We start from the raw sequence: 24837 nt of genomic DNA, 5'->3' as shown, positions 1-24837 counted from the left end.
GGCCGAAGTTTGGGGATGCCTGGCTTATACAAACACTCTGCAATAAGCAGAAAGGAGGATATTTGAAAGCAAACAATATATAGAAAAGAATAGGCAAAGAAGCCATAACAGGACATAAGAACAATATTTTTTTTAAAAACAAGTCCACTTTGAACTTAGGAAAACTTTACCTAGATCTCTACACAGCCAGACTATTGCCAATAGAGACACACACGACTGTGATGTTGCAAGGATTAATGAGAAGGATTACAAACAACATACAATTAAAGAATAATGATGATGCAACCCAAAGGGCATCTTCTACAACAGGGATGGGGAAGCCTGCATGCCTCCAGAGATTGCTTCTTGGCTGTTTGGCTAATATGAGGAGTCTTATCATGGCAATGGTGCCCACCTGAGAGATGGCAGAACTGAGTTCCAGCGAGTTCAATCTGAAAAAGCCCTGACTACTCCCATAAATCCAAGCCAGCATGGTCAATGGTCAACCCCTAGCAGAGTTATTAATGGGGCTCAGATATAGACAGGTACTCACGTTGGATTTACAGAAGCTGTTCAGTCTAAGTACCTAAAGCAATTTTTTTCTGTTCCATCCTGTGTTCCAAAAGCCTCATTGCACTTGGAGGCAAATCTCCCCTCTGCTGAATTACATATTTGGTGTAGGTAGGACATTTAATTATTTGCTTCGGCTAAATTTAAACCCCACCGGTCTACTACCCTTAGTATCGCAAGATTGTCATAAGAATGCTTGGACTAAAATGGTCAACCAAAAGCTTGACTTTTCTGGTTTATCACCACAACAGTTAACACTGGGCTTCAGTAAAGCGAACAATTTAATTAAACAGCACCTATATGATATTGATGGGATGCGGGTGGCGCTGTGGGTTAAACCTGATCAGAAGGTATGCGGTTCAAATCCCCACAATGGGGTGAGCTCCTGTTGCTCGGTCCCAGCTCATGCCAACCTAGCAGTTCAAAAGCACGTCAAAGTGAAAGTACAGTGGTGCCCCGCTTAACGAATGCCCTGCTTAACTAAATTTCCGCTTAACGAAAGGTTGTTTCTAGTGGAGGTTGCCTCGCTAGATGAATTTGTTTTACGAAAAATTCGTCTAGCGAATCGCGGTTTCCCATAGGAATGCATTGAAATTCAATTAATGCGTTCCTATGGGCAAAAAAATTTCAACTTTTTTTCAATGCATTCCTATGGGATTCGCTAGACGAATTTTTCGTTATAAGAAAAGACCCGTGGAACGAATTAAATTCGTCTAGCGAGGCACCACTGTAGATAAATAGGTACCGCTCCGGCGGGAAGGTAAACGGTGTTTCCTTGTGCTGCTCTAGTTCGCCAGAAACGGCTTTGTCATGCTGGCCACATGACCTGGAAGCTATACGCCGGCTCCCTCGGCCAATAATGCGAGGTGAGTGCCGCAACCCCAGAGTCGGTCACGACTGGACCTAATGGTCAGGGGTCCCTTTACCTATATGATATTGAGCGACAGAATAATTTGGCCACAATTTTGATATGTTAGCACCCTATTTGCAAAATTTAACTTTTCCAAAATACAGGCACGCTTTCCTTATGCAAGATTAAATATACTGCCTTCAGCTGTACTTGAGGGTCGATTTAAAAAAAAATTGTTGGAAAAACGCTTATTATTATACTGTAATAATGATATTAATTATTTGGTGTCGTCTGCAAACTTGCTCAGGATGCCCTCAAGCCCATCATCCAAGTCACTGATAAAGAATACTGTGTCCAGTTCTGGGCACCACCGTTCAAGAAGGATATTGACAAGCTGGAATGTGTCCAGGAGCGCAACCAAAATGGTCAAAGGCCTGGAAATGATGCCTTATGAGGAACGGCTTAGGGAGCTGGATATGTTTAGCCTGGAGAAGAGAAGGTTAAGGGGTGATATGATAGCCATGTTCAAATATATAAAAGGATGTCATATAGAAGAGGGTGAAACGTTGTTTTCTGCTGCTCCAGAGAAGCGGACACGGAGCAATGGATTCAAGCTACAAGAAAGAAGATTCCACTTAAACATTAGGAAGAACTTCCTGACAGTAAGAGCTGTTCGATAGTGGAATTTGCTGCCAAGGAGTGTGGTGGAGTCTCCTTCTTTGGAGGTCTTTAAGCGTAGGCTTGACAGCCATCTGTCAGGAATGCTTTGATGGTGTTTCCTGCTTGGCAGGGGGTTGGACTGGATGCCCCTTGTGGTCTCTTCCAACTCTATGATTCTATGAATCAGAACCTCATGTGCTTCTGGCTTGCACTCTTTAAAAAGATTTGAGGTTATTACCCCTCTACTGCTATCCATGCCAGGTCGCTCAACCAATGCTCTTCTAGCCAATCAAAATAACCAGGTGACAGCAAAAACTGCAAAAAAAATTAGCAGGGGCAATTAGAATAAGATCTATTATTTGATTATTGATGTGAACCACCAGAATACATTTTGTATAGTTAAGTTTTTGCCTCTATCTTCAGTATATTGTATTTTATTTTATTGCTATGGCTGCTGCAAATAAAAATTCTTCTGATTCTGGTCAATGGTCAGTGTAGCATCTGAAAGGTCAGAGTCCCTGTCCGACCACACAAACTGATCAGAGGAACAGGTTTAAATAATCTTGTAAAATAATCACATGCAGGAACCCTCCTAAGGAATCTATGTGGCTCAAGATCAGCAACAGTCCCAGGCAAGAGCCACCAAATGAATTTTCTGCAGTGCCCTTCTGCAACAGGCCACTAAACATACACTCACATATTAAGTTTCCAAGGAATCTTGAAGGGCAGCCCCATGCATAATGCAATGCAGTAGTCTTATCTCTTGTGGACATGGGAGAATGCATCACTTTGGCAAGGCTCTCTGGGTCCAGGAGGGGTCATAGCTGGTTTGCATCACTTCTTCACTTCATCACCAAATTATACTTCATCACTTCTATTTGGGATAAGAGGTTTTCAACAGATAGAAAGACTGGACCACAAATTACAAGGACTGAAACGGCATACCATCCCTGTTCTGCAAACACAGGTGTGAACTTGCTCTATTGTTGTTGAGTCATTTAGTCGTGTCCGACTCTTCGTGACCCCATGGACCAGAGCACACCAGGCACTCCTGTCTTGCACTGCCTCCCGCAGTTTGGTCAGACTCATGTTCATAGCTTCGAGAACACTGTCCAACCATCTCATCCTCTGTACACATGTTAAATGTGTAAACCCCTCTATACACATGTTAAATGGTTCAGAAGAAGCTGTAAGTTATTTGGTTCTCATGCATCAGGAATGAGAAGCCTGTGATCCTGCAGGTTTTTGTTGGCTAGGGTTGATGGGAGTTTCAGTCCTACAACATCTGGAAGGTCACAGGTTCCCCACTCTTTGAGCGCTTATTTGGCAAGTGACGATTTTTAGTAGTGTTCCTAATTGTAAGTTTAAATTTAACAATGAACTTAATGTAAATGAACTAAGTCATACTCCAGCTAAAATCAATGGGTTTGACTAAGTCCACTGATATCAGCTGGTCTACTCTGAGTATGACTTATGAGTCAAAGAATCAGAATTGTAGAGTAGGAAGGGACCACAAGAGCCATCTAGTCCAACCCCCTGCAATGCAGGAATCTTTTGTCCAGTGTGGGGCTTGGACCCATGACTCTTAAGAGTCTCATGCTCTACTGACTGAGCCATGAGCCATGACTTAGCTTAATACAACTAATAACAACAGCCAATACACAAGAACAAATATATCCACTTAACAACGAAGATATCAACAAGGACCTAAGTCACATGCAAGGCAGAAGATAGCAGCCACCAGTGGGAAAGGAGAAGCCAGAGAAGACAACAATTAAATCCAACACATGATAAAAGTCTGTGTCAATTATGTGTTAAAACTTCGTCCATTACCCTCTAGTCAAGCCAACTGAGTTAAAGTATGTCTCTCTATGCAAAATATCAAGTTAATAAGAGGCATGTCTAAACGGGATCACTTTGATGTAACTTGGTTTCCATCTATTAGTTATGTAAACAGGTATAGAGATGCTTATCATACATGCAACTTTATGGCGGATGTTTTTCCTTGAAGTAGCTGTGTTAAGTAATACCTAAGTAATTTGATGCTTTTACTCAACGAAAGTTGTTTTGGTTCTTATGTTTTTCTTTATATTTATAGAAATTGATAAAAAAATATTGTTTTTTAAATGTTACTGGGTAAAATACACCCTTTAGGTCCAGCATCACAAATGTCAAAAAAGGTCTACTCTACTGGCAAATTGTGGAAAGTTTGGGCACAGAGGCAAGAATCTAAAGAGTAACAGGCTCAGACAAGAGGCTTTTACTACCCCAGCTGAATATTTTCATCAAACAGATCACACATACACAAAACACATGGATATCATACCCAAGTACTTTTGAAACTTTCCTCAGTTTGACATGTGGCATGGAGGCTGCTGTTCAATAAAAAAATAACCTGAAAGAATTTCATGGTTCTTTTGACCCTGGCCTTAATCTTAAAGTAAATAATTTTGTTTGGTATTCTTGCATACGTACAGGAGAGATAGACAAATCTATCAGCCTCCCTTCCACTTGCCTCTAGCCAGTGCAAGGGGCATGTATCATACAAAAGGAAATGTCCTGATTATGCTCCTAAGTTGCATACAAGCCCCATTTAGTGGCAAACCAGTGTTTTAATCAACTATAATAATAACCATACAATATGCCAATTATAAAATGCAAAACTAGTTTTAATCAATCTTGCTTTCCCCCTTTGCCAGCACCGAAAAGCCAGTTTTATTCCTGATGTTTGAAATTTGTTTTGAATTCAACTGATCCACCTGGGATCATAATAAAAATACATGCTAAGTATTAAACTTTTGGAAAGACACTACAAGCACATATTTTATTTTACCACAGTAAAGTGTAATACATTCACTGAAAGTTTAACACACGGCTTGATTCAAAATAAAACCTGCAATTTTTCAGGACAAGTTATGTCTTGCTTACTGTTGTAACAATTGTTTTCTCAAAAGTTATCTTCTGTACCATGAAAACTAATAAAAAACTTATTTTAAAAAATTGAAACAGGGAAACAAAAAGGGAAGGATAGGCAAATGGAGACATGCTAAACAAGGAAGCAGAATGCAGTTGCTTCAGTCAGGTGCATTTAAGTTTAGCTGGACTACAGTAGCTAGCATGAGAACTAGGGAGTTGTGCCAAGCCAAAGAGATTTGAAGAGAGATGGAGTCATCATGCAGAAGGTCTGCGAGGTGGTTCCAAACACACAGGGTGGCAAAGGAGAAGAAGTAATGCCTTTTGAGGGACGAGGATACCTTTGGAACAGCCGACCCGAGAAGGAGGGAAGTGAAGGTCACAGACAGGGATGAATAGAGATACAAAAACAGAGAGCCAAAGGAGGAGAGCAAGGCCATGGAGATATTTGAAGGCAAGGGCAGGCTTGTGCTGGATCTGGGCGAAAACAGGAAGCCAGCACTGTAAGTTAAAGATCCTCTGTCTAAACATGTCAGCGGCGAATGATAGCCAGATAACAATAATGCCTGTTAAAGGAATATTTCAGATAGCCAGTGTATGCTCACTGCATGTGAGCAAATTTGATTTTAGTGTGTAAATTGGCATCCAAGGCTCCACTTTAAAGACACGTATCCAAGAAAGAATGTTGTAGCTGAGGACAGCAGACCTTTCTCAAATCATGCTTGCTTTTATTTTGCATGATGATTACATACAAAACCACTGTCAGGGACTTCCAACACCTTCAAATATCCAGCATCATTTCATATTGGAAGCAGGGTTCTGCCTATAATGAATGGCTGGGCTAGGTTTTGAATTTTTTGCTGCAAAGCCCAGTCCCACCATGATTACACCAATAAATTATAAATTATAAATTATAAAGATTGGTTCAAAATTGCAATGCGTTTCCTCCTTCATTACCCTCTATCTATGTTAAATGATCTGACCAATGATGGTATCATGGTATCATGGTACCTAATGGCATATGAAGCTTACTTACCGAAAGTTCAAACACTGAATTAAGGTCTCCATTCAAAAGGGGTGTCTGTGTAGACAGATGTGAGAAATCTGCTATATTCCAGGTACAAAATACTACCTGTCGTCCAACTGTTGCTGTTAACACAATACTGTGATTCTAAGAGCGCAATCCTTTGTAAATTTACCTGGGAATAAGATCCGCAGAACTCAGTGGTGCCTGCTTCTGCGTAAACATGCATAGGTTCAACTTTGAGAAACATAATGGGCATTTGTTTAACAAAGGCTCTTCTTCAGCCAGATGAAATTTAGATTTCATAGAAATGCAGATAACCTTATACAGAACTTTTACCATTCTGCTTATATAAACCTCATCAAAGAGAAAAGGTACAAGCTCCACCCTATACTCTCCTAGCCTTGTTTTTAAGCTGAAATATCGGGCATCAATTAGCATAGGTAACTGAACAAGAATTCTCCTGTCTACAGAGTGCCTGGCTTCCTCTATCTTCACACCTTTTCAATTTGAGCTGATCATCATAGACAACAGAAAAACTTAAAAGCCTTCATTCACCATAGCAGGGAGGGCCTAATAACTTGGCAAAAAAAATCTGCCCAAGCAAATACTAGGAAACTTTAGTAGTTAAACTGTTAGGTCTTTAAGAGTTACAGGTAGGTAGTCGTGTTGGTCTGATGTAGTCGAAACAAATAATAATAATAATAAATTCCTTCCAGTAGCACCTTAGAGACCAACTAAGTTTGTCATTGGTATGAGCTTAGAGTCTGGTGATGTCTGTTTCAATGTATCTGAAGAAGTGTGCAAGCACACGAAAGCTCATACCAATGACAAACTTAGTTGGTCTCTAAGGTGCTACTGGAAGGAATTTATTATTATTATTATTATTATTATTATTTGTTTTGAGGCCTTCAAGAGACAGACATGTTTCGTTAAGAAGCTTTCAGCAGCTTTTGCAGCGCACTTTTACTGTTGTACTCTGAATGCTGTGTTTCTGCATATTGAAAGAGAGGGAGATTTTTCAAAACTCAAAAAAAAAAAATCTCTGGTGTGTGATTTTCACAACCTCAAGGAACTACTGGCAAAGGTTGAAATTCTAAAGACATTTATTCCCCAGGTTGGGCAATATGCCCCCTAAGAATTGTGTCCACAGAGAAATCAAGAATGGGCCTCAGGCTATTGTGCCCCTCCCATCTCTTTCAACACTATCACAGCAGGAAAAAGCAAACAACTGAACTGGAAAATCTCATGTGCTCTCACTGGTCCTGCGAGATTAAGCTCCTTCCCATATTTGACCACATAAAATGTCTATATGGGGAAGAAGGTTAGGTAAAGGTAAAGGGACCCCTGACCATTAGGTCCAGTCGTGACCGACTCTGGGGTTGCGGCGCTCATCTCGCGTTATTGGCCGAGGGAGCCGGCGTATAGCTTCCAGGTCATGTGGCCAGCATGACAAAGCTGCTTCTGGCAAACCAGAGCAGCACACGGAAACGCTGTTTACCTTCCCGCTGTAGCGGTACCTATTTATCGGCTTGCACTTTGACGTGCTTTCGAACAGCTAGGTTGGCAGGAGCTAGAACCGAGCAACGGGAGCTTACCCCGTCGCGGGGATTCGAACCGCCAACCTTCTGATTGGCAAGCCCTAGGCTCTGTGGTTTAACCCACAGCGCCACCCGTGTCCCGAAGAAGGGGTTAATTGCAAGTAAATTCCACCATTATTGGTTAGCTTTGCTTCCAAACTGACTTGCAAATAACTGAAGTGTAAGACACATATCCAACCCTTAACAACAAATACTTTTACAGAAGCAATTATGGAAATTTTTTGATACATGTAAAATACTGTAGTCATTTTCAATCATATTAAATCAATAAATCAATAAATAATATATTTATACCCCGCCCATCTGGCTGGGTTTCCCCAGCCACTCTGGGCTGCTTCCACCAAAATATTAAAAATACAATAAATCACGCAGACTTTCTGGAATGATATTACCATAAAAAGAAAGAAAGAAAGAAAGAAAGAAAGAAAGAAAGAAAGAAAGAAAGAAAGAAAGAAAGAAAGAACACTTTTAAAATAATAGAATTGTAATGTTTGCAGGACTCTAAGTGTCACCTAGTCCAACCCCCCGAAATGCAAAACTGTACTTTGTTGTTTCATTAAAAACCTGTTCCCTTGTTAACAAATGTAGAAATGAAGCATAAAGAAGAATGGACCCATATGTACAACTTTCCTTTTGTCAGCTATGGAGAAGGTACCACAAAATCAGGGAAATTTGCTCATCAAGAGCAAGCAATGGGAAACTCGTGAACTTCTGAACTGCAAGCAAGGGATGCACTTTGGCATCAAAGAAAGTTACTATTAACTCAAATAAAAGGCATGGGAAGAATGCCAAGGTATATATTAAAACACTCCTTTTCTAATGTTTTGCTACCAAAGTTTTGTAAATTATTTTAGCCTTCAATTCTGTAATGTTGTAGTCTGAATTAGAAAACTAGGCATAGCTATCATAAAAGTAACCTCCCACATACACATCCCACAATCAAGGAGACTGTTTGCTTTAAAAATAGTACTTTCCCATCAGGCAAGGCTTTTGTCTGTACAACTTTGTTGTGATCTGCATTTGTAAGAGATTGGGAGCATGTGCATAAACAGAGCACACCTGGTGTGTTCTGCTGATATGAATAGATGCACACAATGAAAATTTCTGTCTTGCCTCCTCTTGAAGTACTCTGGGCTTGTTGGGTCACACTCTTAATGGCACTGGCAAAGGGGTACAAATTAATTCATAGCTCACTTTATACTCATTCACCCAACACAGAATCTACAGTCCTCTGCAGATATCTCTGAGTCTCAATTATTAAGCAGATTTCTTCCACAGCTCCTCAGAGGGATTCAGAGCGTAGCTTATTTAGTGCAAAAGTTCCTCCATTTTCCTGCTTTGTTCAAGACATTCAAATCTGATGTTCTATTTCAGTTTAGAGTTTGGGAAGTCTTTACAATATCATAATGCTTTTAATATCTATGCACATTTCCAGTAAAACATGAACCAATACAGGTAGGTAGCCGTGTTGGTCTGACATAGTCGAAACAAAATAAAAGAATTTCTTCCAGCAGCACCTTAGAGACCAACTAAGTTGCTCATACCAATGACAAACTTAGTTGCTCTCTAATGTGCTGCTGGAAGAAAAAAAAATGAACCAATACAGTATATTGTTCAAATGCATGTCTTGCACAGAGAAATAAATGTGTGCTCAGTAGTGAAATATAGAGTGCATTCCCATATAAGCAGGCATAAATCACTCCTAAACCAAAGTCTGTGCTAAATAATTTATCCTGTGTACTATTAACTCTTGGCAAAAGATAATAACCCAGACTTTTCACTCAGATTTCCTTATCTATAGTAAATCCCAGGAAAGGTATCCACAGATTTTAAACCTGCAGAGTAGAAACAGCCTAGCCATAAAGACTGTTCTCTATGACAAGAAAGTACACAAACTACCGACCTTTTAAGTGAAAGATATGCACCAAGAGAATTGTGTTTACATTTGAGACATGCCTCAATTGGAAGTGAAACCCAGTTTGCCTCTAGTGCTTCATTGTTTCCAACTATACAGAAGTCGCCCTCCACAAGCTGCCTTCTCTCTTCCAATAATTGCTAACCCACCCATTAAAAATCACGGGTACTATCAGATATTTAAATAGTTCAAAGAAAAAAATTACCATTAGCAAGTCTACAACAAATGAAGCTGAAATATTAACAATAAAGCAATCCAATACTTTCTTCAAGCACAGATTTTCTACATATCACCACATGTTCACCAGTGCAGTGGGTTAAACCAGAGACACCTGGGTTGAAATTTCCTCTTGTACAACAAGCTTGCTAGGTGATCTTATTTTTTTGCTTTAAAACATTTCATAAAATTTACATGCTGCTTGTTTGCAAACTGCTTTGAGGTTTTTTAACAAAAAGAATAAAACAATAAAACTATCAGTAAAAACCATAAAACTCTTTAAATCGTTCAAAATATAAAGTCAACTATAAACTAAAATCAAATTAAAGCATATATCCACATTCTACACCTTAGACCAGGCACCCCCAAACTCCGGCCCTCCAGATGTTTTGGACTACAATTCCCATCTTCCCCGACCACTGGTCTTGTTAGCTAAGGATCATGGGAGTTGTAGGCCAAAACATCTGGAGGGCTGCAGTTTGGGGATGCCTGCCTTAGATCCAATGGGAAGCTAATCTACCTCAAAGGGTTGTAATGAGGAGCAGGAAAGATAACCACAGACATACCAGCCTGTTTAAAGAAAGAACAGGACACAAAACACACACACACCCTGTTTCCCCTATTTTAAGACGTAGTCATAAAATAAGCCATAGCAGGATTTTTAAGCATTCAAGGAATATAAGCCATACCCCAAAAATAAGACATAGTGATAGGCGCAGCAGTAATGCCGGCCGCGGCAGGAGGAGGAGGAGGGGGAAAAAATAAGACATCCCCTGAAAATAAGCCATAGTGTGTTATTTTGAGGAAAAATAAATATAAGACGGTGTCTTATTTTGTACTAGGTAAGGTTTTCATCCATGCTATAAAGGTAAAGGTAAAGGGACCCCTGACCATTAGGTCCAGTCGTGACCGACTCTGGGGTTGCGCGCTCATCTCGCATTATTGGCCGAGGGAGCCGGCGTATAGCTTCCAGGTCATGTGGCCAGCATGACAAAGCCGCTTCTGGAACCAGAGCAGCACATGGAAACGCCGTTTACCTTCCCGCTGTAGCGGTTCCTATTTATCTACTTGCACTTGTACGTGCTTTCGAACTGCTAGGTTGGCAGGAGCTGGGACCAAGCAACGGGAGCTCACCCCGTCACAGGGATTCGAACCGCCAACCTTCTGATCAGCAAGCCCTAGGCTCAGTGGTTTAACCACAGCGCCACATTAATGTATATCCATATCTACTGCTTGCTACGGCAGATTGTGTGATGCTTGCATGTTAAACTTATGCTTACATCATGTAGAAGAGTATGAGCAAATATTAATTGGCAATTCAGAGCATCAGTTTCCCACTTGTATAGTGGAATACCAATGACTCACCTTCTTGTATTTTGGGACAATAAGCAATAACTTTTTGACATTTTGGCAATATTATTTATGGTATAGTTCTTTGGTTGGAGGATACTTTTAGCTGACAGATTTATCTATTTCTCTAGTACACGGGTGTCAAACACAAGGCCCGGGGGCCTAATCCGGCCCGCCAGACCTCGTCATGTGGCCCGCGTAGACGCCGCCATTAGCCGCTGACAGTAGTTCTGGAGCCTGCGATTGGCCGAGGGTCAAAACTGGGGGCGGGGCTGCAGGCGGAGGCCGGGGCGCTGGAGCCGCGCTGACGGCCTTGGCCAGGGAATTTCAATTTCGAATGAGGCTGAGGGAGGCGGTGGCACAGCGGCCAGACGGGGAAGTGAGATGCAGGAGGAGGAGGAGGAAGCCCACCGAGGAGGTAGGAAAGCCCTACTGGCGCCGCCGGCAAAGTTGGTGCCGGGACGGAGCAGCGCTGGATTTTTTTTGGGTGGGCTTTGCTGTTGTCTCCGAGAGCGAGTGAGGCGGCACTGGGGAGCCGCCGCCTGCCGCTTCCCTTCCTCTCCTCGGCTGCATCCGGGAGGTGGGCGAGCGAGCGGGCGAAAGGGACGCGGAGTGAGCCTGAGGGGGAAGTAGGTGAAACGCAACAGCCGCTCTCTTGATGGAGCCGGGTTTCTCTTCCCTCTTCCCCCGTTTTCTCCTCATAGACACTCGGGAGGGTGCCTGGCTTTTGCTCTGCCCCCCACCCCCGAGCCGCCCTTTGGCTTCTCAGTTCCGGCGGAGCTGCTCCCCGGGGGGCAGCCGGGAGGGAGGTGGCGACGACGGCACGGGTTCCTGCTCTTCCCGCTCTGCCGCTGCCTCCTCTCAGCCCCTCGTGATGTAGGGCTCCAGATGGAGTTGCCTCGCGGTTTGAGTAGGCTGGAGGGGAATTTTTTTTTGGGGGGGGAGGTTTTCAAGCCTTCTCTGCCTGCAGTCCCGGTAGGGAGAGGCGGCGGCGAAGATGACAACAGCGTGGGGGGGGGAGAGCAGCTCTGAGGCGAAGATGCACGTCCGTTGGGGCTGCCGCCGCCTTCCTCCTCAGGAAATCCGCTGCCCTCCTTCAGCGCGAGGGGAAGGGACTCTGGCACTGAGGAAGGAGGATGCAAAAGCAAAGCAGGGAGTTGGCGTTGCACCGCATGTTCCTGCCCCTCTCCAAAGCATGGGGTGGGTTGCAGCGTGTGGCATCCTGCCTAGCGGGGTTTGGGTGTGCGCAGGGCGGGAGAGGGAAGCCCTCTTTCCATCTGCAGGTTTTTAATCCCAGCAGTGGCTTTCTCCTTCCTGCCGAAGGTTTAGTTGAGCCCCCCCCCCCGGAAGCCGTGGATCCCCACCTTTTGTTCAAATTTCCCTCGTTTACATCCCCTCCCACACACGCGCCATGACGCAGGAATGTGATCCGCGTGGGGGCGGGAATGAGCTTACATTATTACAAAAAACAGTAATAATAGAATGCAGTGACAATAATTTATGATAATAAAGAGTGGACACATAGTCCTACAGTCACAACCGGCCCTTTGAGGGTGACCAAACTGCTGATGCGGCCCCCGATGAATTTGAGTTTGACACCCCTGCTCTAGTATTTTATTGCTCTGTCAAAAACCACAGAAAAGTTACTAGCCCGCAAAACAAATTTTAGCAGCCTGCTATAAGGCCTGCATTTTCATGGCTGCTCATGAGGACAAGCCTCATCCTTAAAGGCCTACATGGAAACCTACTTAAAGGCCTGACTGTTGTTGTTGTTGGGGTTTTTTAAAAAAACTTATATAAAGCAGACTGGCACAGACGTGGCGGAGATGTTAAAGCACAGGTTGTGTGGACCATTTGCATTGGACCCCATACCTCCTGTTCCTTCCTCCTGTTTTTAAACATCAACTTTAAGAAAATTCTGACAAAGTAGTTTCTCTCCCCCCCCCCTCAAAGTTTGCCTAAGATTTCATCTAAACAAATAAATTAGCATACACCAATGTGTCATGGGTATAAGTCCTTTTAAGGATCTAACTATGCTCCTGGAAGGAGAGAACCGGCACTTTTCTGCTAGCCCTTTGCATTTCTATGCAGCTCTGGCTTCTTCAGAGTCAGACACAGAAACCAAGTGGGTTATTCAGTCAACTCACACGCACCTATGGCATTCCTGGACACCTATGGCTACCAGGAACCTATGAAATACAAGCTGGTTGCAAGTGTTTTGCGTGTATGTGCAGAAATGCAACAAGTTACACTGCAAAGCACTTTCCACACAATTTATTTTTTAAAAAAATTAATGGTCACAATCCCACAAAGGCCAAACCATCAAAATTCTACAGGAGTAAACAAGTGTACTTGGGTGGAGATGGGGGCATTGATAGCTTCAATGCTAAGAACCGACTGACAAAGTGACTTTGACTGCCTTGTTTCACACAAAGCTTTTAAACACTGATTGAAATAACAGTTTTCTCTTTGCATCGACAATACTAATAGGTGGAAAGGTTTTGCTATTCAAGCCCAGATTTTCCAGGTGCCTTGACTGTTGAGAACAAGCAAATGAAACAAGCATCTTAAGATTTATGTAACCCAGACACATGAAGGTTGGGCTTGCAGAGACAGAGGCGCGCGGGGGGGGGGGGGGGAATGGGAACATTCACTAGTTGGCAAAAAAAAAGGAAGGGAAATGTCATTTTATACTGATTGTAGCAGATGCGCAGCGGGGAAAAAATGTTTCTAAAATGAAAAAGGAGCAGAGCAAAGAGTGGTGGAGCAGCCGAGATTAAGGATCTGAGCACGTGGGTACAGGAGTGAAATGGAGAGGATTTGGGAAGCAGAGGCTATGATGGTGCAGAAAGGAGCAGGAACCCGAAGCAATCATAAAGGAAGCGAAAGGGTTGTGGAGGGAGAAGGGGCCCCAAAGCCGAGAGGCACTAGCAGCCCCATCCTACGCCCGTTTGCTCGGAAGCTAGTCCCCCCTCGGGGAGTGGGGTCCATGGGACTTGCTCCCATAGCCAGAGCGCACGGGGCTGCAGCTTCGGAGGGGAAAAGAGGGCAGCGACGAGATTTCCGCGGCACCGTGCGGAAGGAGGCGCAGCCCCGCGGAGTCCCTCCCCGAGGAAGCAGCCTGCAAGGGAGCCTTCCCCCAGGGAAGAAGAAGAAGAAGGGGTACTCGCGGCGTCTCTCCCACTCGCCGCCCAGACGGATAAACTTGAGGCTCCCCGCCGCGCCCCCGGCCGCCCAGCCTGCCCGCGCCGCTTGCTGCCGCCGCCGCCCTCACCATCAGCACTTTGGCCGCGTTCTCCAGCTGGGCGATCACCTCGGGGGCTCCCCCCGCCGCCGCGGCCGCCGCCATCATGGTCTCTCTTCAATGACGCGCCATGCACTGCATTCTGGGACGAGGCGGCCGCCCAGCCAATCCCCGGCGCGGACGCGGAAGGAGAGATGGGAGGGAGGGGCGAGCGGGCAGTGCCGGGAGAGCCTCGCGAAGCAGCGCCTCAGTCGGGCGGCGCTTCCCGCCCCGGCCGGGCGGGTTGCGGAGGCGCGCGCGCGCGCGCGTGGGGAGGGGGAAAGGGGGAGTCTCCCGCGCCAAAACGGCCATGAGGTAAAACAGGACCGCAGACCCCGAAAACGAGGCTCCGGCACTGGCTCGAGTTTGCCCCGCGGGAGCTCAGCAAAAGCATGCATGCGGACGAAACGTGTGCTTGTGTGTGAACACGGGGGAAGCGCATTTGAACACGTGCAGAGTGTTCGTCACTCTCCGCGCGGAGTAAGCGCAGCCCGGGAGGTACCTGGCGAAGGGCTTCTACGTCAAAGGGTAGTGCACGCGGTTTCCAAGTAGGCTCAAAAGCGGCGGAGACAATCCTGGACTATTTTGGTATTTTAATATCGCGCCTCAGGGCTTAACAGGAAAAGTAAAATAAGGAATGGGCGTCCTTGCAAGCGCGCATGGAGAATAAAGTTGGGCTAGTATAATAGCAGCTCTTATTTAGCCCCGGGAGCAATTATTTATTGATTAGTAAAGCAGTTTCATTGAGCCCAGATTTTGAACTGTTTTTCCTTGCTTTTGTAACAGACAGCAATTCAGTAGGTGGGCTTGCTGAACTTGTACATGTCATTCACTATCAAAGGCACTGTGGCCCTGACAGAATTGGAGATACCCTGTTCTTCCGTGCAAAGTTCATTTAAAAAGGGGGGGGGGAAGGACTGTAGCGATAGAGCTGGTGCTTTGCCCCAGGTTCAGTCCCGTAGAATTACAGTTTTAAAAATAATCTGATAATGTGGGAAACGTATGCTTGAGACCATGCGAACCCACTGCCTATCATACAAGACAATACAGATGGACAAATAGTTCGAACTGGCCTCTTATGTCTGTACCAAATGCAGCTGTCTCTCTTGTACTTCACACAATAATAGGCTAATCTTCCCATGCATACATGGCCACTCATACAGAAATGAGACCCCATGCTACACCTAAAAAAATTGCTGATACAAAACATGCAGCTTCCCAAATGTGTGCTTGTATGCACTACACTTGTTTTCAACCTGAACAATAGAACAATCAGGGACTATATGCCAGTGCTGAGCAGAGCCAGAGCTGCAAGTGGGAATAAAGATCTGGCCCACCTAGCCAAAAAATGTTCACCCATGGTGTGTTTTTTAAATGGATGCTGCAAATTTCACATAGGTCCATACCAAAAACTGAAGAATAATAATAATAATAATAATAATAATAATAAATAATACCCCACCCATCTGCATAGCTGCCAAGTTTTCCCTTTTCTCGCGAGGAAGCCTATTCAGCATAAGGGAATTTCCCTTAAAAAAAGGGATAACTTGGCAGCTATGCATCTGTTGAATTTGCAACATATACTTAAATCTTATAGATTCATTGCACTCATAGGGAATAATACTTTGACCTTTATTATATCAGTTGTTCCACCATAGGAATGATATAGGACAGGTGTGGATACCAGGAAAGGTCCTAGAACAGATAATTACTGTAAACAGTCAGTCTGTGGACAGTTAGAAAAGAATGCAGTGATTACTAAGACCCAGTATGAATTTTTCAAAAACAAGACGAATCTCATTATTATTTTTTGATAGAGCTACAAGCCTGGTGGATCAGCGGAATACTGCGGACCTGGTGTATCTTGATTTCAGTAAGGCTTTTGACAAAACCCCACATGCAAGGAAACTGGTAAGATGTGGGCTGGATGAGGTAACTGAAAGTTGGATTTGTAGCTGGTTGACTGACCGAACCCAAAGAGTGCTTGTTAATGATTCCTTGTCGTCCTGGAAAAAAGTGACAAGTGAGGTGTCCTGGGCCTGTTCAGCATCTTTACAAATACACTAGGATTTAGGTATTGAAGGGATGCTCATCAAATTTTCAGATGACACCAAATTGGAAGGGGTAGCCAATGCGACAGAAGACAGAATCGAGATTCAAAATGACCTTATTGGATTGGAGAACTGGGCCCAAAGTGAAACAGAATGAAATTCATTAAGGATAAATGTAAGGTTCTACACTTAGGCAAGAAGAACCAGCTGCACCAATATATTACGGGGGATACCTGCCTTGCCGTGAAAAGGATGTGAAAAGAATCTAGGGGTCTACTGATTGCAAGCTTAACATGAGTCAACAGTGTGATGCAGCAGCAAATAAGGTAATGCTGTTTCAGCCTGCAGCAACAAGTATAGTGTCCCGATCAATGGAAGTAATAGTACCACTCTGTTTTGCCTTGGTCAGACCATACCTGGAGATTGGATAGGAAGTCCTGGAGCTTCCCTGATGGAACAAAACTTAGCTTGAACTACCAAGTTTTCTCCAGTTCCATTGTAGGGACACAACACTCATTGCTAAAGAAAAGCCAATCTAAACACAGTCTTGGGGCATGTGTAGAGTTCCAGTTCCAGCTTCTGAGCATCACCTTTCCCAGCCCTACCTGGAGATGGCAGGACTTTTAACCTGGGGCTTTCTGCATGTAAAACATACTAGTATTGGAGTAGAGGCTATTATTAAATAAAACACTTGCTCTACAAACCATTGGCCAACGGCTAGAATGAAATCTTTTAATTGTGCGATGATTAATTGTATGGATATGCCAAATAATGTAGAATGTCACCCGCATACTGCATCCTTTATTCTCAAATGAGAAGTGTCCTTCATGCTTTGCAGTTGGCTGAATGCCAGCTGCAGCAGAGAGGCTCTCTGAAAAACAGTGTTATAATATATATAAAGGGCACCCTTGTCTTTGCTAGCAGACAAACCCTTAGTTAATTAATGACTGCTTGTATGGATGCATGGTTTCGGGGCTTCCTTCAGTTCTAACAAAGTCATTGTTCACGAAATGTGCTTATTAAAACGAGTCAATATGTTATTTTACTGGCTGCAGCAACATAACATTAATTTTATCTTTGTAGAACTATCTCTGTATAAATCCCCCAACAACAACAACAAAACCCAGGATCAGGGCCATGCTACAAGGCAATAGCTTTTTAACCCTGGTGTGGGATTCCTGTGACCTTCCAAATGCTGAAACAAAATAAAAAAAATCCTTCCAGCAGCACCTTAGAGACCAACTAAGTTTGCCAACTAAGCATGCACACTTCTTCAGATATGAAGAATGCTGCTCAACTCCAACTCTCATCAGCCTCATCAAGCATGGCCAAAGGTCAGGAATTATGCAAGTTGTGGTCCAATAACACCCAGCCATAGTGCCCCAACTCCTGCATAACCATTTATCCCCACACCATAACTGTTGTTTATTCATTCAGTCAGTCATTCCAGGATGGATGTTTACAATCATGCTAAGACTCAGGCAGAAGTGTATATTGCTGCACGCCACCCCAATCTCTTACCCAGAGTTCAGTTTCCTTGGAATGAAGGAGACAGTGGAGACTGTGTTGTCTTGATGATATATGGTTTATTTACACATCTATACAATGTGAACCTAAGATGGGGAGGCTCACAACATTAACACTTTCCATATCTCTCATGGTGGAGGCTCATGAAGAAGGATCTCAATGAGCTCAAGGTCCGGGTAGGGAGAGAAGTGGACCTTTGAGGTATTGAGGTCCTGAGCCATTTAAGCCTTTAAAGGTCAAAACCAGCACTTTGAATTGGGCCCGGAAACTACCTGGAAGCCAGTGCAGTTGTGTCAGGATCGGTGTAATATGTTCAAACCGTCTTGTCCTGGTTGTTATAGTTCTGGGAGGGGAATAGGGTCTCCTGACAACTCTCAGCACCAACAAACTACAACTCCCACAATTCCTTGGAGGAAGCCCACACTGTTTAAAGTGGCATGATTATCGATACTGCTTTAAAAGATGAGTTGGATGCATTTGTATATTTCACATACTGTCTTCACTTTGTTCCTCAGGAACACAGTGTGTGTTTATGTTCTTTTGAGACAGTCCTTTTAAGGATCTTTTTAATAGTATTGGACAAAGTGTTCATGTTGAATGTACATCATTAATTTAATCTTCCTGACAGATCAGGTCCTAACACTTCAGAGAAAACCAGCCTGCCACACCATATATTACGGTAAAACCACTCCTGTATTGCTTAACAGTCATGGCTTTCACCAAAGAATTATGGGAACTATGGTTTGGTAAGGGCGCTGGAAGTTATTAGGAGGACCCCGTCCCCCCTCACAGAGCTACAGTTCCCAGCACAGTTATAATAAACTACAGTTCCCATAATTCTTTAGGAGAAGTCAGGACTGTTGAAGTGCTTTAAATTTATTACTGTATATGGATATGATTGAGTCACTAATATCCATTTAGTTGCGCATAGGCAGGATTATTTTCTTCCATCTCAAGCACTAGATAAAATACTACAGCTCAGTGGTACTTTAATTGCTAGAAGATCGTTAAAAATGATCCTTTTAGATTCTAATCCTATAACACTTACCTGGGAGTAAGTCCCACTGGACTCGGTGGGAATGATGATGTTATAAATTCCACTCATTGATCCAGGGCAGAACTCCAATGTATAGTTAGCAGAGTAAAAACCTGAAACATGTTGCAAGATCCCCCCCTCCCCAAAATAGATCAGAGGCAACTATATTTCTTCCACCAGAATTTACTATTGCTACTGAAGGTAAATGAGCATAATGGTCACAAATCCAATACATTCAGGATTGGCACTGTACATAAGAAAACAATTTGCAGCAGAATTAACCTAAACTTACAATAACTTAACAATAAAACTAAAACCTTAACACTAAGTGTACTATGTACAGAAGAACACAGAAACTCAGGCCCCTTCTGGCCTATTATTATAGTCAGCATGACCTTGAGTGAAAGATATAATAGAAGCAGTCCAAACCAGCTGTTCAGCTTCTCCGAAGGCATAACCCAAACATCAGGAACCATGTGCCTGTTTTTTTTAGGCAAAATAGAGAATTCCTCGTCAGTTATAAACCTCCATCTTGCACTAGCTTGTTCACACAGAGAAGCTTCCAGAACCCTCTTGAATTAATTAGAATAGGAAAGATCTCTCTAAACATCAGATCAATACTTTCTTCACCAAAAAAATGCAAACTGACAGACACTTCTAAAATCATAAGTAAGAACTTTCCTTCACAGTCATAAGGTAAAGGTAAAGGGACCCCTGACCATTAGGTCCAATAACTTTCACGTTATTGGCCGAGGGAGCCGGCGTACTGCTCCCAGGTCATGTGGCCAGCTTGACAAAGCCGCTTCTGGTGAACCAGAGCAGCACACGGAAACGTTTACCTTCCCGCTTGGAGCGGTACATATTTATCTACTTGCACTTTGACGTGCTTTTGAACTGCTAGGTTGGCAGGAGCTGGGACCGAGCAACGGGAGCTCACCCTGTTGCAGGGATTTGAACCGCCAACCTTATGATCAGCAAGCCCTAGACTCTGTGGTTTAACCCACAGCACCACCTGCGTCCCTATCTTCACAGTCATATAGCATTTGAATTCTTCATTCAAATTAAATAATAATTTCTATCCCTTACACATATATGCAATAACAACAAAGGGATGGGCAAAAAGTACACATTACTATGATGTTTCTCAACTAAACTGACATTCTGCACAGGAGGGAATTGGAAACAACCGAAGAACAATAATATCTAGTACTGTATGTGTGTCAGGATTCAATTGCTGAGGTCTTCTCATGGGACACTGTTGATGTTAGCACTTGCCCCTGAGATTCAGCTGAACTTTACCAGGGTCTGAGCCCTTAAGGTTGCTGGCCCTGCCCTGTGGAACTCTTTGCAAATAGTACTTCAGCAGGAGTCATCCCTGCTTGTTTTCAGATGCCTTCTAAAAAACTAATTCAGACAAGCCTTTCATATCTGGAATTCTTTGCCAAACAGCTCCTATTGGTGTGCTTGATGTTTTTTACTGTAATAGTGTGTTTTCAGTCTGTATACCACCTCATTATATTCTAGATGAAAATGCAGTTTATAAATAAATAAATATGTAAAGGGATGCACAATCTGCATAGTATTATTTAGCTTTATAATGGGCTTATGATATAGAACTATCATAACACAGCGACCTGAATGGTGCCTGCTATGGGAGCTTATCACTAAAATCTATTTGCTGACTAGGCTACAGCATACTCTTTTCATTATGTTAACCACTCTGGAACAAATTTTAATGAAGGGTGAAATATAAATATTTTAAACAAAGAAAGAAATCTATGTAGCAGTTTTCAGGCTGGTTGCAGAGCAACATACCAAGCCATTTCTCAAAATTTGCATGGTTGCAAATGAAAATCCGTATTAATCATTTGCTGCATGGCCATATGATTTATATTCCATGTGTTTTCAATCCAAAATTGAATTTATGTTCATACTCCTAATAGACGAACAATTAATCCGGCCATGCATACTAGAGCAACCAGAATATTATCCGTGTTGATGCACAGATAATCTTCTGATTGCTGTAAAGGATGCATAGCAAGATTAATTTTTAGCCTATGAGGAGGAGTAGCCCAAGGTGAACTAACAGAAAGGTCAGAGCTAACGTCTGTTGTCTTATGAATGGAGTGGGCAACCTGTGGCCCTATAAGTTAATGTGGAGACCTTGGTGGTGGAATTTTACGTGGCCCTCATTCAGATCTTTGACAAGAGCAATCTGTCCCTCTCCATATAGCTTGCAGGGGGTGGAAAAAAGAAAAAGATACAGATAGACGGGAGCATGGGCGGGGGCAGTTGCCCCCCCTAGAAGCAAAAGGCTGAGGGGCGCAGCGTGGGGGCCCCAGGCTTACGCTCCCTGTGCGCCTCCGGAGCTTTGCCTGGGGCAGCTTCCTCTGAACAGCTTAAAGGTGCAGGCCACGTAGCCCCGCCCACATTCCCACTGTGGCCCCTCCCCTTGCCCCCCCCTAAATTTGATCCTGGGTACGCCCCTGGACGGGAGTGCCATAAAGTGTGTGACCCTACACACTTTTTGGCTCTGACCCTGCCTACTATCTGCACACGACTCCCAACGTATCTCCCCCTGCCCTGCCAGGAAATGCACATACTCTGTAAGTGTCACAGGAAAAAAAATAGGCATCTCGTTTTCTCGTGGGAGAGCACGGCAGCCATTTTGTGTGCCATGAGATCTCACATGATCTCACACCAAGATCTCGTCCGGGGGGGGGAACAACACTTCCCCCCCCCAGCACATTTTTTTCTGGGTGGCACCCCAAAAGGGCATTTTCGGTTGCTGTGTGAACAAGGCTATGAAAAAGGCATCTTTTGGGCTCCGTGGTCTGTCTCATGCAGGACGTGTGACTCGTGAGGGAGCACTGGCAGGAAGAAACACTTCCTGGTTTGGGGGCTCAAGATGTTGGAGGGCATGAATGCAGCCCTAGAAAAACAGGAAGTTACCAACCCCAGTGTTGGAGCATAGAAAGATAACGGTCTGATGTAACTAGTTACATATTATTATTATTATTATTATTATTATTATTATTATTATTATTATTATTATTATTTTGCAGTCAAACAGTCTCACTTCATCCTATCAGTGCCCAACAAGCCGTCCTGTTCATTCTGATAGCTAATAAAACCAGCCTTCAGGAAACACATGCAGTATTAATTTAATGGACTTTGCTTTTATTTTTAAAGCAGGAAACATTATTATAAGTTTTACAAATCCAATTTTTCATTTAAAAATATTTACTAGTTAGTGGCCAAAAAATAAATGTGATGATTATATAAGGTCTTGGGAAGTTGTTAGGAGCTCCCTGTTCTCCCTCACAGAGCTACAGTTATTGGGATGAAGAATTGATTGTTAAAATCAATTGTGGACAAGCTATAGTTCCCAGAATTATTAAGGGGAAGCCATGATTGCTGAAGTGGTACCATAGGGCTTCATGCTACGTACATGTAGCACATGCCCTTCCTGTACCACTAGATGGCGCTTTCCAACCATAACTTTAAATTGTATATTGAAATACATTTATATTCATCATTATACACATATAATTCATGGTACTCAGCCCATAGTACCGCACCTCACACAATCAACACGGCTTCATTAATCATTCCAAATACTGACAATTATCCACCTAGAACACCTTATTCATTCTGCAGGATTTTGTACAACAGCCAATAGCACCATGGAGTTTTAACCTTCAGAGCCTAGGGGCTGGAGGAAGCTAGTAATGGCTTATGTAAGGTCTACAAAGCTTGTTTGCCATAAAGCAGAATGCAGTTCATCGGCCATATATAAGCTGGTCCACTCAGTGTTCTGTTTTTGTGGTCTGCCTGGGATTTTAAGAACACTGGGAAATTGCAGTCGAACATAACTAAGCGTAAGTGCATGAAGGGGTTAAGACCAGAGAGGTTTGTTCCTAGACTCAGGTGATCATGCCCTCTTACCTCTGTGAGGGAGGATGTGAAGCTGTTTATTTTCTTTTGTCTGTCTTCTCAGCATGTAACTGACCAGAACAGACGGGTCTGAACTTGCTCAAAGTTCAGACTGCATGTTTGAAACTATATTGTGAATTTTGCACCCAAGAGTAATCTACCTGGCTTCTTGCTGCTGCGTGGGACAACACATGAATCACACCTTTGAATTTAGTGAGTAAATATTTTAAACTTACTTAACAGTGTGTGGTCTGTTCATTGCTAGAGAGGGAGAGGGTGGGGCAAGTGCTTTAAGACAGAGTAAACAGGGTATGCAAAAAAGGTTGAACAACCTATATTCCAGGCTATGCTGCAGGTTAACTCTGAAAGTGTTTTCAACTCTGCTGGGCTCTCTCCATTTGGAGAGTGTGCTAAGCCCCATGTTTTAAATCTAGGTGCTCAGCTAATTCTCTGGGTCAGATCTATTTTCCAATTCCACAAAAACGGGGATTATCAAGCACGCCCAAGGCTTGACCTTTGTTTGAATCACAAGGCAGTCGTACTTGCTTTTGTGATGGCCCCTGAAGAACATGATTTGGCTTGCTACCTGCGTTTGCGGCCCTCTGTACCGGTAGCCTCCCTGCCTTTATCTTGGTTTGGTCATGCATTCCATCTATTGGTAAAAGAAGGCATTGTGCTTCCTATTAGAATTATGACACATCCTAACTATGTATTTAAAGCACCTCCAAAAGGATCAAGGCCTCAAGGCAAGAACTCCAGCAAGTGAATGACGAAGAGAGTTAGCTAGGAGGACAAACTCAAAGAGCCACTAGGAACTCCATAGAAGATAAATGAAAACCCTATTACTGTGATCAAAGAACAGGGAGGTAGAAGTCAAAGGGGACCCATCCCCTTATCCTTTGACAGTCGATGTGTCAGGGGATGAGGCTTGTAGGTTTCACAATAAGCTTTATTACCTCCCCATTCCCCACAATTTGTGCACTAGGTTCGACAAGCTAGCTGGTGAACTTCATTTTGCTCAATGAGTCACGAGCCTAGATTAAAGGTTGCCCACAAAGTGGGAGTCATATTCTGGCATCCTGATTGTTGCTTTAGTTTTGTGATTGCTACGGGAATTATTTAGTATGATTCTTGAGAGGCTTTTGTGTGTTTTGCATGAGCCAGCAGGAGCTCTCGTGGCAGGCATTTTAGCTTGACCGTAAGTTCAGACTGTGTGATATTTAAGACTAAGTATGGTAAAAGAGAAAAATGGAATAATAATAGAGGATTAGCACAGATTACGTGGCAACGACAGAATTCCCTGCTATAGAAAATCAATCCATTATTTGGCACCCACAAAATGCACTGCAAATGCTCAGTACCGCAGCAGGAGTGTCGGATGTGTCAATTCTGCTGCTGTTCTGAAGAACAGTGTCTTCTCAGTTTTTTTAATTAAAGAGTCTGATCTGTGCCAACCAGAGATAGAATAATTGCCAGCAGCATCCAGTCTGTTCAGGGGGTGGGGCAAGGGTGGCATGAAGGGAATTGCCATGCTATTTCAAGTCTTGGAAAACAGAATTTACAAGCAGGTACCAGAGAGCGTGCATGAATGTGCTTTGACGGTTTTGGCCTGGCCCAGCCTTCACCCCCTTCCCTTCCCAGCGCCACTCCTGCTTACCTGCGATGTCGACGGCTGGGTTGCTCTGGCCACCCTCGGGCTTCAGCCACGGACCCCTGGGCGCAACAGCAGCTGCTCCCACCTGCCTGAGAAGTAGAGCGCGGCGACAGCACCTAGAGCCGAAGGCCTGGCTCTGGCGTGCGTGCGCCGCGAGAAGGGGCTGCTCTTGCCCCATGTGTCCTCCACACGCTGCTACCCTCGGTGTTCAGGGCACGCCTGGGCTGCCCCGGCGCCACTGCTGCTGCCCGCCCTGGTTGCGGGTAGGTGGC

At 43.8% G+C, this 24837-nt stretch overlaps 1 protein-coding gene and 1 long non-coding RNA gene across 2 annotated transcripts in view; one reads left to right on the top strand and one right to left on the bottom strand.

Annotated features, from left to right (window-relative positions):
* The window catches only part of XPO4 (exportin 4), a 71001-nt gene extending 56553 nt beyond the window's left edge, over window positions 1-14448 (bottom strand). The window contains exon 1 of the mRNA XM_035115093.2: window positions 14353-14448. Within this exon, the coding sequence (XP_034970984.1) occupies window positions 14353-14430 (78 nt within the window). The 5' untranslated portion in view covers window positions 14431-14448. The remainder of the gene's footprint in view (window positions 1-14352) is intronic.
* Window positions 14449-14671: 223 nt separating this feature from the next.
* On the top strand, window positions 14672-23118 carry LOC118085222 (uncharacterized). Its single transcript, XR_004692611.2, has 3 exons — window positions 14672-14949; window positions 16179-16272; window positions 22976-23118. It is a non-coding gene; the product is annotated as an uncharacterized LOC118085222 (long non-coding RNA).
* Window positions 23119-24837: the final 1719 nt, after the last annotated feature.

Source organism: Zootoca vivipara, chromosome 4 (assembly GCF_963506605.1).
Source record: "Zootoca vivipara chromosome 4, rZooViv1.1, whole genome shotgun sequence".
Lineage (NCBI taxonomy): Eukaryota > Metazoa > Chordata > Lepidosauria > Squamata > Lacertidae > Zootoca > Zootoca vivipara.
The sequence above is the reverse complement of the archived record's forward strand: the minus strand, read 5'-3'. Positions and strand labels throughout refer to the sequence as shown.